Here is a 14,663-nt window from a genome sequence, read left to right as displayed (position 1 = left end):
TTCATCCTAATACTTTCAGTCTATTTGTGTCTTTGAACCTAAAGTATCTCCTATACAGAACATACAGTCGAATCATTTTTTTTTTTTCAAATCCAGTCCGATAATCTGTTTTAAAAAGCAGATTGGGTGACTTATTCCATTCATATTCAATGTTATTGATATAGTTGTATTTACTTCTGCCATTTTACTTTTTACTATTGTCTGCATTGTGTCTTTTTCCTCTCTTCCTCCTTTACTGCTTTCTTTTGCACAGAGTGATGATTTTCTGAGATAGCACTGTAATTTCATTCATTTTTTTCTAAACTATGTTTTTGATTGTGTTTTTTAGTGGTTGCTCTAGGGTTTACCCTATCCATCTTAACTATCAGAATCACATTCAGAGTTATACTAGCTTAATTCCAATAATATGTAGAAACATTACTGGGGCACCTGGCTGAGTGACTTTTGATCTTGGGGTTTTGAGTTAGAGCCTCACACTGGGTGTGAAGATTACTTAAAAAATAAAATCTTGGGGGGTGCCTGGGTGGCTCAGTTGGTTAAGCGTCCGACTTCAGCTCAGGTCACGATCTCGCGGTCTGTGAGTTCGAGCCCCGCATCGGGCTCTGGGCTGATGGCTCAGAGCGTGGAGCCTGCTTCCGATTCTGTGTCTCCCTCTCTCTCGGCCCCTCCCCCGTTCATGCTCTGTCTCTCTCTGTCTCAAAAATAAAAATAAAACGTTAAAAAAAAAAATTTAAAAAAAAAAATAAATAAATAAATAAATAAAAATAAAATCTTGAGACACCTGGGTGGCTCAGTTGGTTAAGCCTCCGACTGGATTTCAGCTTAGGTCATGATCTCATGATTCAAGATCTCATGGTTCATGAGATCAAGCCCCACATTGGGTTCTGCACTGACAGTGCAGAGCCTGCTTGGGATTCTCTCTTTCCTCTATGCTCCAGACCCTGCTTTTGCTCTGTCGCGCTCTCAAAACAAATAAACTTTTAAAAAAAGGGCGGGGGGGGGGGGCAACTGGGTGGCTGGGTCTGTTGAGCAACCAGCTTCGGCTCAGGTCATGATCTTGCAGTTCGTTAGTTCCAGCCCCGCGACAGCACTCTGCTGTCAGCGTGGCTCTCGCTTCGGATCTTCTGTCCCCCTCTCTGTCTCTCTAAAATAAACCTTAACATTTTTTAAAATGGAAATTAAAAAATGAAACTGTCAGTTATTTTACCAGAAAACGGGAGGGGGGGGGTTGGAGGGGGAGGAATAACATTATTGGAATCCAGGACAAGCAAGCTACAGCAAAACCATAGACAACTCCAGAGAACAAAGCAGAGGTTCTTCCACAGAGAAAAGGGGGGCTGTTGTAAACTGAAAGTCCATTGGAGTAAACTGGGAGCTGGAAGTGTAGTGGCTTCCCATTGGCTGAGCGGTGGCTGTCTCTTATTGGCTGAGCTGTTGCTGGGGCAGGAGGAGCCCTTTCTTCCTCCTGCAGGGGTAGTAAAGTAGGAGCCACCACACCAGGGAGCGTGTCCCTGTTGAATCAGCACCAACAACGACAGCGAGTGGTGGTGTGAGAGCTTTCCTTCCTCGTATTCATCTCCACATTTTCCACTTTGGTCAAGATCTTTCTTTGAAAATATCCCTAATGGAGGGTCAGGGTTTCCTCAGTTCCGGGAAGAAGCTTCCCTAGTTGTCCTGGGCTGTATGGGAGGGACAGGGCGGAGACGGCTGACCACTTAGGCCCCACGTGAGCAACAAGAAAGGGTCAGGAGGGAGACCTCGCAGGTGCTTCCCATCCCAAGTCTACATTTTCTCTAGGTCTTGAGTGTCGGAGATCATCCTGAGGCACAAAGCCAACATCACTATTGGACACAGCGTTTTTTTAAAAACAAAATATGAAACTTAATTATACAAAACAGAAGACGTAAGGCTACAACTCCAGAGTGTTTGATGGTTGTAAACCAGGACTCTATATCTGAAAGTAGCCAACTGAAATATTTACTGGCATTTATTCTGACTCAGGGGTGGAGGGTTGTCTCCACAAAGGGAAACCGGGGGGGGGGGGGGGGGTCCTGTTAAGTGACCTGTTAAGTGACCAGGAAAGCAGAATAGTGGATACCATAAGAACACAATGAGAGAAAACCCAGGTGCCTTTGGGAAGATACGGGGCGGGAATAAACGTGAAGCAACAGCGGATAAACTTTTTGGAAAACAGCAAAACTTCAAAGATGTTTTAAAACAGTATTGGTATCGCAAAAGAACTGTTCAGAAACATACATTTTATCAATAATAGTCCATAAAGTTGTAAATTCAGAGACATGAACCATACAGCCCAGGACAACTAGGGAATCCAGAGTCAGTTAACAGTTCAGATGAAAGAAAGACTTTTGTGAACTCTGAACCTTCTAATCCTTCAGAAAAAGCAAGAGAGAGATTAATTTTTCCAGGGTGATGATGAGGCTGTTTCCAAAAGATCATAATCATGGAAGAGGTATCCTCCTTTTGTAATAGTTTGGGAGTGCAGACAAGGGCATTTTCTTTCCATCAGAGAGAGAGAAGACGCAGAAGTGAGGAAAGGTACACAGGCCAGTCCAGGCATCTTGGGACAGAGTCTCGTCAGATGTCGTCCACGTGGATTCCAGACAATCTGCACTTTCAGGCCACCACACGTAGTGCAGGGCCAGTCCCGAGATTCCAAGAGTCTATTCCCGGGAGTGTGTCTACACAAAGTTGCTCAACAGATCCCGATAAGGGTCTTTCCAGGAGGGTTGAAGAGTCTGTCTGGAGGTGTCTCTTCCAACAGATGAAATCTCCAGGCTGCAAGGTGTGAGGCTTCCGGCATCGTCTCCCAGGAGTGCACCATGAGGGGTCTCCATAAAAAGCAAGACTATTTTAATTGAAGCAGCTAGGCCTTTGCGATATGAAAGTATATCACCTTTTATGTCAACTGTGTGTCAGAGGAGGCAGAGGCCAAGTGTACCGGATGTCCTGTGACAACCTCAGAGTGTGAGAATCTGTGAGCTCCGAGAGGGTGGATCCCAGATGTAGAGGACCAACAGCAATGCTTTAGGCCACGGTATTTGGAAGGTCTTTACAAATTTTGCCAATTGAGTCTTAACAGTGCTGTTAGTGCATTTTATTAGCCCTGAGGATTGAGGACGTATGCACAACGGAAGTATTGTAAAACCAGTCAGACTGCAATGAACTCATCAAGGCGTCTGACTGGTAAAATGGGTTTCCTGCTAACCGTAAAGGGGGTTCCCTAGGTAGGGGGTTATCTTTGCTAATAAAACTTTGGCCACAGAACAGATGTTGGCCTGTCTACAAGAGAAAACTTTGGTCCAGTGAGAAGGCAAAGCAAAAATGACTAAAACATGTTTATATCCATGAGAAGGGAAAGCTGTATGAAATCCATTTGTAAGAACTGGTTTCTCTGGATTTATACTTTGGGGAGGTGGGACAAATGAGGTAGACACTTGTCATGGCCTTATTCAGACTTCCCCATCAGCATTGGTTCATGAGTGCTGTCATTTTGTCACTAGAACAATAATAGTTCAATGCATGTACAGTGGTAAGTAGGATTTTTAGCATTTCTGGGAGGGCTGGATTGTTATTTGGTCTAAACCAGAGTTTCCTCTCTCTCTCTTTTTAATTTTAGAAAGAGAGTGTGTGTGCACTATTGGGGGAGGGAAGGAGAGAGAGAGAGAGAGAGAGAGAGAGAGAGAGAGAGTCTTAAACAGCCCCACGCGGGGCTCAATCCCACAACCCTGACACCATGACCTGAGCCGAAATCAAGAGTCAGACTCTCAACTGACTGAGCCACCCAGGCGCTCCCAGAGTTCTCTTTTTATGGATCCAAAAATTACTAGATTCCCAGTATTGTTTTTCCTTTTCTGGGGCCTGTTTTTGGGCATCTCTTGTCACTTTTTCCAAGTTACCATGTAAGAGAACATCTCTCTGCACTGTGACAGAGGCTTGGCCTGAGAGCAGTGTTTTTGGCAGAAATATCAGTGGGGTGGTTCACTTTAGCCTCCGGGGAGTTGAGCCAGAATGCCCAGGAACTTTAATGACAGAGCCAGCACAGCATGGAGTCTACTAAGCTTTGCATATTGGAGCCATTCATAATTTGATCCCGTTGGAGGTAAGGACACCTTGCTATTTTCATAATATTTCATATTTAATATTTAAATCATTAAAAATCTTCATTGGTTGGAGGAGTTTTCTATACATTGTCATGGGGATTCAGAAGGCAACCCGTCAGCACCAAGCAGTTGTGAAGGGCTTCATCCGGATCCAGATGTAGCCCTCATTTCAAGATCAGATGCTGCAAGTATCAAAACTGAGTTTGAGCAAACTTACAGTTTCCTTGGGAATTTTATGTCCCTTTAAGGCCAAAAATTTTTCTTTTTTAAATTTTTAAATGTTTATTTATTTTTGAGAGAGAGAGAGCAGGATCAGGGGAGAGGCAGAGAGAGAGAGGGACACACAGAATCCCAAGCAGGCTCCAGGCTCTGAGTTGTCAGCACAGAGCCCCACACGGGGCTCAAACTCATGAACCATGAGGTCATGACCTGAGCCGAAATCAAAAGTCGGACGCGACTGAGTCCCCCAGGTCCCCACAAGACTTAACTTTAGAGGGGCAGGGAGGGACTAGGGAGAGATTCAGAGGAAAAGGGAGTCTTGGCAGAAAGAACAGAGCACAGTGGCCCCGGAGGCAGGGCTCTGGCACAAGGTGGCCACCACTAACCTGCAGAGAGAGAAGACAGGAGGGCAAAAAAGGTCTCAGAAGCCTTTCTGACTTCTTTCCATTCATTGCTTGCCTCAGTTACTTTATAAATAGTATTTTGCAAAGAGGCAAACATAGAATCCTGAAAATATTTAGAAGCCTCAAGGTGTCATCAATTAAAATAGGCATCCCACCAGGCTCCTGGACAGCTCCATCAGTCAAGCTCAGATCATGATCTCACAGTTTGTGGGTTTGAGCCCCACATCGGGCTCTGTGCTGACAGCTTGGAGCCTGCTTCTGATTCTGTGTCTCCCTCTCTATCTGCCCCCCCACACACAAAATAAACATTAAGAAAAATAGGCATCTCATTCAGCCTTTTTTTTTTTTTTTCTTTTAGAAGCTGTGGCTTTCTAATTTAACTTGCAGGAAAACAAGTTTAGAGAGATTGCAGGTTCCCCATAACTGAAATTCTAAATACTGAGCCCTGTCCATGGCAAGGCCTCTCCTTGCTGAGGCCCATGTAGGGAGGGTCCCAGGGGCCGGGCAAGGCCAGCAGCAGGAGCCCAGGCTGTGGAGGCTTCTGTGCAGGAGGCGCAGAGGAGAGGAAGGTGAGGCTTGAAGGCCCAGACCCAGGGCACACCGCAGGTATGCCCTGGGCCAGGCAGCAAAGAACATCCATTCCCCAGAGCAGGGCCTGAGGCAGGGAACTGGGTCCCATCACAAGTCACAGGAACCAGCTGGAGGCACCCAAGCACAGTGTGGGTGTCATCACATAGGCACAGGTCTGCGGATGAAGGGCAGGCAGGACACCCCCTTCCATCTGTCACCTGGCCTGCACTCCCCCCCAACCCCTACCTCTCTGTCCCCCACAGACCTGCTGCCTCTGCTCTGTGTCCCTCTGGAGCAGTGGCCACCCCATTTCAGTCGCCAGTGGCCCAAGGCAGGGTCTCATCTCCTGAGAAGACCATAGCAAGGAGGGCCAGGATGGAACCTGGTGGGAACTGGAGGTGGTCCAGCCCAGTCGGCCATGGGAGGGGCCTGCCCGAAGCCGGGGAGAGGGGTGCAGAGTGGAGGAGGAGGAAGAGGAAGCGGGGAGTCAGAAGGGGCCCTGCGAGAGGGGCAGTGGAGGTGATACTGACGCAAAGCAGGGTAGGCCGGGGCGACAGAGTTCTATTTTGGTGCTGTATGTGTCTGCGTGTCAGCAGCACGTCCCTGTGGGGATGGTCCCCAGATGGTGAGAGGGCCGGCTGCAGGCAGGAGATCAGGGGGGTTCTGGACCCCTGGGGTGGGGGAGACGGTTACCGAAGGGCCGCTGTTTGTCCTCATCAGGACGGAGCATAAGACCTTGTGTCACTCTGCTGCCATATCACAAGCTGTCCGAGTCTTGCTGACTTAAAGCCACAATTTCTCATTTCTCACGGTGCCAGGCAGCTCGCCATCTCTTCCCGCCTGAGCTTGGACGTGGCCACTGGACTGGGGCTGGGGCCCAAGAGTTCAGCCTGAGGTGGGAGAGTCCACGCTTCTCCTTCCCTGAGATTTTATCTCGGGCTTTGTCTTGGCCTGGTGGCCTCTGGCTTCCCTGAAGCCACCAGGCTGCTAGAAGCCAACAAGCTGCCAGCCTGGACTCCCCTTGGAGAAACAGTCTGGGCCTTCCGATAGGAGCAGCCCCAAAGACAACTGGGCACACTGTATACCTTAACCACCATGCAGCCTCCCTGCCGCCTTGAGGCCACCAAGTTCCGTGGTCTTGCCACTGCCTTCTTTTGTGCTAGGAAATTGTCAGGTCGCCCAAATAGACAGCAAGAGAGGCTGACTGGGCACCAACAAGCCCATACCCCAGCCCATCCGCACGTCCCAGTCTGCACATTTAGTCAGGAAAATGAAATCAAGTGCTAGGTGGCGCCCGGCCCTGTGGATATGTCCAGTGGTCCCCAACTGAAACTAGTGTCGCAGGGACTTAGTCTGGGACTTAGATCAGTCCTCAGAAGAGGAGGCTGGGAGGGCATGGTGGGCGCTGTCAGACGTCCTCATTTTCAACCTCCGGATGTGTGTGGAGCCTGGAGACATCGGGGCTCACAGACCCAGCATGTGGGCAGGCTATGCAGGGCCTCCCGTGACCCGTTTCGCTCCTGGCGAGGGAGCCCCAGACCCACTGCCTCGATGGCCACTGCTCTGCTCTGGGCTCCGTCTGCACAAAGATCAAAGCAGGTCAAACCTGGCTCAGCCGCCTCCTGGCTCTGTGTGGTCTTGGATGGGTGGCTCAGCCATGTGCTGCCTCAGTTTATCTGGGAGTGGGGATAGCGGTCAGACAGTACTGGTCGGGACCAGGTTCTGCTGTAAGGGTAAGAAAGTCCAAATATCAGGGCTGTAGTCACACCAGAGCTCACTCCTCTTTGTGTTGGATATGAAGGGGGGATCTGGGTTGTGTGGTGCCTCCAGGCATTGGGGACCCGGCTGAGTCCAGTGCAGGAGCCCTACAGTCCCAGGGGCCATGTCCAGCTGTGTTCCAGGGACGGAGGTGGAGGAGGGCACACATCTGTCTCTTGAGGACAAAACTGCTCCACGATACAGGTCTGACACCTGCTGGGTCACACCTCCCAGCAAGTGGTGAGCCTGAGAAGTGTGCTCTTTGCTCTGGGGCCAGAAGCTCACCGAGGCACGTGGCACACACCGGCAGCCTCTCCCGCACAGATGAGGAAAGCGCACCGCTGAGGAGGAGTGGGGCTGGTTCGAGGTTGCTCACATGCACAGGGAGGGAGCTGCAGGCTGACTCCTGGGGGGCCTTCTCCAGTGCAGGGCCCCTGTGCCTCCACACCCCAGCCTTTCAGGCCTCAAGAGTCTAGAAGGCTCACGGCAGAGAAGAGGCCAGTGTACTTAGACCTATTATTTACTCGTCTCCCCACCTTACTAGACACGCCTGCTTTCAGAGCAAAGCACCAGCTCTGCAACACCCCCCAGACCCTCCCGCCCAAACTGGAGAATGGAGAGGGTCCAGGCTTGAGGAGGGGTGAGGGGGGCTGGGGCGACCGCCCAGAAACCTAAGCACTGCCCACGCCCCCGAAGCAGCTGCACACCCCGTCTTTATGGTGGTGGAAAGAACTTGTGAGCCACCGCCAGCCAGCCAGAGCGGCCCCGGGTGGGAGGACGTGGGGCAGGGGACGGGGCCCAGGCTGGGGGGGTGGCGCTGGAGGGACCCCAGGATAAAACGGGAAGCAAACAGGCCAGGCCCACACAGACGGAGCTGCGCCGGGTGGACACAAATGGAGATGCAGGTCCCCTGGGAAGGCAGGGAACCAGCCACAGGAGTCCCGAAAGAAGGACCCGGTCTCTTACTGACTCGGCACTCACCCAGAGCTCATCACAGCAGTCCCCTAAGAGACCCCACAGGCAGGTCTTCTCCGTTCTGCACAGAAGCGGCTGAGCTCAGGGACCTGGCTTTGCCGATCACCTTCAACCACACTCCCGTCTTCCTTCCGAAGTGGGCTTGCTGCAGTCCCCGGCACTGATGCTCCTGCCCTCCCGGGAAACTGGAGAGGGGGCTTCCCGTGTTGTGAAACTGGCAAGAGGCTTCTTAGCTTTCAAATAGATGGACGCAAAAAGAGGTCGAGGAAGAAGGTTCAAGTTTTTTTGCCTTCACAGGGTCCCTGCCTGCCACTACTCCGGCCCAGCAGGCCACACTGGCTCCAGGGCCCTCCTGAACAAGTGTTTGCCGGGGTCTCTTGAGATTCTGCGTTTCCAACCACCACCCCCCTCCCGTGAGGCCTGGGCTGCTGCGGGGATGCCAGGCTTCGCATCTAGGGTCTGCAGGGTGTTGGGGGAGACGGGGCAGTATTTCTCTGTGAACCCCTGGAGAAGGAGGAGGAAGGGGCCGGAGCTGAAGGAAGTTCCCCCAGAGTGGACACAGTCCCCGTGAGGACAAGAGGCTGGAAGCCTCCTTCATGGGCTCCAGCTGAGTGGCCTGTGGGTGAGGTGTGGGGAGGGGACCGCCAGGACCAGGGAGTCCAGGACATCTGCAGATGGGGCCCTGCCCCGGGAGGGCGGGTTAGGAAAGAACTGGGGCAGGTGGCTGCCGACCCTGAGTCCCTGGGGTGTGCATGTCCCATGTCCGTGTCCGGCGAGATGGACTGCCTGGCAGAGGCAGGCAGGACTCACAGGCCCGGCCCACCCCCGATGCACCTGCTTTGCTCCACCAGACTCGGAACACCTTAGTGTGGGCTCTGCTCTCTGCAAACAAAACCCTCTCTCCTTTCTGCCACAACACGCAGATTCAGCTCTGCCCAAATGAAATGGGCTTCGTTTGGGCTCGGTTCGCAGAGAGCTCTGGCGTGACCCCTGTGTGCTGGGTCAGAACCCCAGCTCCTGAGAGACCACAGGCACATCACACAGCTGGCTCAGCAGTGTCCAGTGGAAAGGGGATGTTAGCCAAAGATGGTGCCATACACGTCATTTAAAATCTCCTCGTTGGGGCGTCTGGGTGGCTCAGTCGGTTAAGCGTCCGACTTCAGCTCAGGTCACGATCTCACAGTTTGTGGGTTTGAGCCCCGCGTCGGGCTCTGTGCTGACAGCTCAGAGCCTGGAGCCTGCTTCAGGTTCTGTCTTTCTCTCTCTCTGCCCCTCCCCCACTTGTGCTCTGCCTCTCTCAAAAATAAACAAACAAATACATCTCAAGTCACACCGTGTTTTAAGTGCCCAACAGGCACAGGTGGCCGGGGCTACCATTTCGGGCAGTACCGTGTCTTTCGTGCGCCAGGTCTGTTCTCTGTCTCCGCTTCTGTGCCTTCTGCATCTCACACACACACACTCTGCTGTCAGGTTACCCCAAGCTAGTTCGTGCAGGCCGTTTTGGTGCAGAAAGGACGAGCCTTACTGGACAATGACACCGGGAGTGGGAGCAGAACCGCGGCTCGCACACAGAGATAAAACAAGCCTTGGTCAAAGGTTTTCTGTGCCCGTTCTTCCACGAGGAAGCCACCAGCACGTGACAGCCGGTTCAGAGGAAGAGCCAAGGAGCGGATGCTCGTACACCTGACCCTTGAACAGCGCAGGGCTGAGGGTGTGCCCCGCAGCCGGAAATCTGTGTATGACTTGTGACCCCCCCCAAAACTTAACCACTGACAGGCTACTGTTGACTGGAAGCCTGGCTGATAACGTGAATAGTCGTGTAACACGTCTTTTGTGTGTCGCATGTATTATATGCTGTGTTCTTGCAGTCAAGTAAGCCTGAGAACGTAAAATGTTCAGAAAATCATAAACAAGTGGGTATGTGGGGCGGTCCTGTATTTGTCAGGGAAACTCCACGTGTAGGTGGACCTACATAGTTCGAACCCGTGTTGTCCAGGGTTGAGGGTGCAGTTCACAGATGCTGGCAGAAACTTGCTATTTTATTTTATTTTTTATTAAATTTTTGAAAAAAAATGTTTATCTATGTATTTTAGGAGGGGAGGGTGGGACAGAGAGAGGAGAATCCCAAGCAGGCTCCACACAGACAGCACAGAGCCTGACCTGGGGCTCAAAACCATGAAACCATGAGATCAGGACCTGAACCGCTATCAAGGGTCAGATGCTTAACCAACTGACCCACCCAGGCGCTCCCAGAACTTGCTGTTTTAATAGGTGCAACGATGGCTTCTTCCGCAGAGGAGGAGGGGAGTCCTTTGTTCTTCCCCTGGGTCACGTGTTTCTCTGTGTCTAGGGATGGGAACCCTTGGCCTTGCTGTAGGTCATCTACACCTTACAGAAGACAACAAGGTCACAGGGGCCCTGCTGACCAGCACCTTTTTGAAGGCACTGATGTTTTTGGTCCCTTGCGTCTTTTACAACTTTTCTCTGCAGAAGCTTGACTTCTGAAATTACCCCTTATCTTTTGAAATCAGTCTGCTGAACAAGCAGGACTCATGCGAGAATTATAACACCTGCTGGGCTGTGTCTCCCGCCATCCCTGCAGGCCTGCTCTCCTCATGAAGACGGCAGTTCCACGACTCCTGCCATCACTAATCAGCCATAGAAAGTGCTCTGCGGACTTTAAATCTCAGGTCTCAATGTCGTAATTGCAAGTGCAAGTCCCAAATAAAAATAAAAACTGAACACTTCTCCAGGGGAAAATGGCTCTTTCCTCCTGCTTGCTGCCTGCAGGGAGGGAGTGTGATCAGCTCCTCCCTCTTCCAGCACCCCAGCTGAGGGCTGCAGCCAGGCTTGCTGGAGGGGGCGGTTCAGTGCAAGCCCTTGCTTGGCCCTTCCTGTCCCCCCGCTGCCCTCCAGTTCCCAGATGGAGACATGACCCCCGTGCCCCCAGCCCGTTTTCTGCACATGAGGTGGGGACCAGACACTAACAATCCCTTCCAGAGAAAAACTCTCCCTCTCTCCAGCCGCCTGAACCTTCCCCGCCCTGCCCTGCCAGGAGACATGAAGCCCGTTCTGGCCCCTGCTTCCTGTTATGGAACCTCTGCATTTCCAAAGTGAAGTAAGTCTATTTCCAGATGGGTTCTCAGTGCCTTCCACACAGAGCCCAGCACACCCAGCACACATGCACACACACACACACACACACACACACACACACACACATGCAGTACACTCACGCACACATGTGCACACACATACCCAGAGCACATGCATGCACGCACATGCACACACACACCCAGCATACACGCAGCACACACAGGGCACACGCATACACAGGGAGGCCCACCTGAGTCAGCACACAGAGACAGGGTCTGCCCCACCAGTGGGACCCTCCCAGAACATGGCTGAGCGGCCTCAGGATGCTGAGTGCAGGGCCCACCGTGTGGCTGGTTCGGGACTGGGAGGCTGTGCCAAGCCCACAGGTTCCTCTCCTAGAGGTGTGGCCTATGTGTCCCCATCTGTGAACCGGGCAGATGATGGCTCATAGTCACAGAACTGCATGGGGCACCTGGAGGTGAGCTGGCAAAGTGCCTGCCTCATCTCACAGACCCCTCCTGCCTGCCCCCACCCCATCTGTCACAGAGAGGCCACCACAGCAGGTCTGATTGAAAACAGCATTTATTGTGGTGACCCTGGGGGCTGCTCCGCTCACTCCTCTTTCTCATCCCCATGGGTGATGATGTAGCACAGAGACTTGTAGTCGACATCCCCTGCCAGGTCCATGGGCGTCAGGGCAAACATCTGCTCCACCTGGGGCGGCGGGGACTGGTGAGAGGCAGTCCATCCAGCAAAGCCTGGTGGGGGCCGACCCTTCACCCCCCTCCCCACTCCCAGGGCTGTACTTTGACCCTACGTCTCTTCGGCTGGGAGCCCCAAACTCTGACCGTGGGCAGACTAGGGCCCCGAGGGGGCCATGGGGATGCCTCCCCTCCCTTCCCCATGCTGCTTGATACTGCACGGACAGAGGCTCTTCCAGATGCCAGTGCCGCTCTCTCGTGCCCGGGCCTTTGCACGCACAGCTTCTCCGGCCCAGGACACTCCCATCTAACTCCATGCCTGTCACCCTTGGTAGAGACAGTCCCTCCTGCACGGAGCCCTGCTCTAGGCCCACGAGGGTGGGGGGTCCGCAAGGCCTCCCCCATGCCCTGCGGGGCGAGGACCCTGTGAAGGGGTTGGCAAGGGAGGGGTGTCCGAGGAACCAGGAATCCTCACCTCAGCTGGAGAGAACTTGTCTGCCTGGGTCAGGAGAAGCTGTTTGAACCTGGTGGGGGAGAGCCGACGGGTGGCCTGATGAGGGGGACGAGGCTCCTATGGCCCAGGTGGCCACCCCCAAGGCAGAAAGAGCCCCACAGTACAGGCGGGGGGTCACCCTCACCTGGGCCTCACCCCCTGTCATCCCATTGCTCATACTTACTCATCCTTGTTCACCACGCCCTTGCCACTGGGGTCAAACATGCGGAAGGCGTTCAGGATGGCTTCCTCGGGGTCTGTCCCTGGGAGCCGGAGGGAATAGGTGAGCACCCACACCCCCAGCCTCCCTGGCCCCACCAAGGAGGAACCCGGGGGGGGGGGGGCGTCATGTCCCAGAAGAGGTAGGAGCATCCTCCCTGATACACAGCATCCCTTGGGGCTCAGGGATGCTGGGCGGGCCTTGCGGGCAGGCCTGGCCGGGAGACTAGGATCTGGGACTTGGGAGTGGAGGCTGAAGGCACATTTCCCAATTCCAAGTCAGGAGCTGGGGTGAGCAGTGCCCATGGGTCTGGGGTGCAGAGGAGGACTCCATATCCTCTGGGTGTGCAAGGGCCAGCGGCGGGGTGGTCCAGCTGAGGTCTGGGCAGTGTTCAGGCAGACTCCAGGCCTGGCTCACCGTTGAGCTTCTCCCCGAAGAGCGTGAGGAAGACCGTGAAGTTGATGGGACCCTTCCCTTCCTGCAGCATGGCATCCAGTTCCTCTTCCGGGACGCTCACCTTCCCTGGGGGGGGGTGATAGCCACAGGGGTGGAGAGGGCCGGGGAGGGAGGTGCCCTGGAAGGAAGCTGGGCCCAGTGGGGATGGGGCAGGGGAGGAGACAGAGAGGAGGAGAGGCAAGAGCAGTGGAGAGTGAGGGGCCTGTCCTTTCTCAGTGGGCGGTGGAATCCCGCTGACCCAGCAGCCCTGGTGAGAGCAGGCCCAGGGTGGGGAGAAGGGGGAGGTGCTCACCGAGCTGGGAGTAGGTCTCCCGAAGGTCTGACTTGCAGATAATGCCATCACGGTTCTGGTCAATGCAGCTGAAGGCCTGCGAGGTGGGGGGCAGAGTGTCTAGGCGAGAACAGCCCCCACCCAGGGAGGGCCGGAGGCGGGAGGGTCCTGGATGGCGGGCATAGTAAGGACAGGGGCCAGGACAGGTTCCAGGCCACTGGGAGTACACCACTTACCTCCTTGAATTCCTGGATCTGGGCTTGCTCGAACATGGAAAAGACGTTGGAAGAGCCTCGCTGGGCCTGCTTGGCAGCTGCGGCCTTGCCCCGGGTCCCCGCCTTCCTGCTGGCCTGCAACACGTGTGTGGGGAGAGGCCCCCATTTCCAGGTGCACCCCCAGAGCTCCCAGGAGAGCCCAGGCCAGGGCCCTCTTCCTGTCCCCAGACACCACCTCTCCAGGCCCAATGTGGGCTCCATGACACCACCACCCCCAAACCCCTCCTGCAGCCCAAGGACAGCACCTGGTAGTCTGCTGGCCTCTGGCGACCCTACCTGACACTCACCATCCTCTCTCTGTGGCCGCCTGGTTGCTGCAAGGGGCCCACAGCCCCTTTTATGCCTCAGCCTTATCACCTGGAGCACCAAATAAGGACAGAAGGAGAGGACAGGCCCAAATTTGGTAGCCCTGCCTGGGCTGGGGGAGGACAGAGCCCCAGGCAGATTCCAGCCACGTTCCTGGTGACCTTCAGGCCCCCTGATGTGTAACATCCGGGCATGTACCCATCAGCAGCAACGTGTCCCAAGGGCAGAGCTCACAGGCTCCTGGCTGTCACCACTCTGGATGCTGAATGAGGTGTCCCCGCTGAAGGAGAAGTCTCCCCTGTTACCCTACTTCAGGTCCAGCCCAGAACCTGCCCAGGCCAGGAGGACAGGAGCGCTGGCCTGGGGCCTCTATTGGCTTGGGAAGAACAGTGTGTGGCTCTGAGGATGGTCTCTGGCCTGAGCCCAGGGACTCCCAGAGGTCTGGGTGAGGATGGCTGGTCCTGGCCTCTGGCTCGCTGACAAAGGGGCAGAAGGCAGCCCTGAGCTGGCTGTGGCCCCAAACAGCACCTGCATGTGATGCTCTTGGAGCATGGTGCCCTACCCGGACCCCAAGTACCCCCTTGGACCCCCATGACAGCGGTCACGAGCCCTTCATGTGAGGCTCCACTGTGGAGCCGGAGGCCCGTCACCCTCTTCTCTGCCAGAGTCGCAGCCTCACCGGCTGCTTCCGGGCCCAGGGCAGAGAGGGGCTGGGGTCTGGGGCCTGTCTAGAACACAAGTTGGGGGCGCACTGGCTGCCCGCCGCCTCTACCCCAGAACCTGGCTCTGCCCCTGGGG

General features: G+C 54.4%; 1 protein-coding gene across 1 annotated transcript; it reads right to left on the bottom strand.

Annotated features, from left to right (window-relative positions):
• Positions 1-11,707: 11,707 nt before the first annotated feature.
• On the bottom strand, positions 11,708-13,955 carry MYL7 (myosin light chain 7). The gene is made up of 7 exons (XM_086697197.1): positions 13,847-13,955; positions 13,521-13,634; positions 13,306-13,381; positions 12,975-13,079; positions 12,522-12,600; positions 12,320-12,368; positions 11,708-11,857 (listed from the first exon to the last, which is right to left on the bottom strand). Exons 1-7 carry the CDS (start codon positions 13,847-13,849, stop codon positions 11,756-11,758), a joined length of 528 nt encoding a protein of 175 aa, XP_086553323.1. The 5' UTR covers positions 13,850-13,955; the 3' UTR covers positions 11,708-11,755.
• Between the last annotated feature and the right edge of the window lie 708 nt (positions 13,956-14,663).

Source organism: Puma concolor, chromosome A2, assembly GCF_028749965.1.
Source record: "Puma concolor isolate L17-30 chromosome A2, mPumCon1.1.hap2, whole genome shotgun sequence".
In the NCBI taxonomy this organism is placed as follows: domain Eukaryota; kingdom Metazoa; phylum Chordata; class Mammalia; order Carnivora; family Felidae; genus Puma; species Puma concolor.
The sequence above is the reverse complement of the archived record's forward strand: the minus strand, read 5'-3'. Positions and strand labels throughout refer to the sequence as shown.

Bases quoted from the DNA above. Each gene is read 5' to 3' on its own strand.
- MYL7 (XM_086697197.1), bottom strand. The intron at 13,080-13,305 runs GTGAGCACCTCC...ACCCCCCCCCAG, and splicing joins GGAGACCTACTCCCAGCTCG to GGAAGGTGAGCGTCCCGGAA. The intron at 11,858-12,319 runs GTGAGGATTCCT...CCGCCGCCCCAG, and splicing joins ACAAGTTCTCTCCAGCTGAG to GTGGAGCAGATGTTTGCCCT.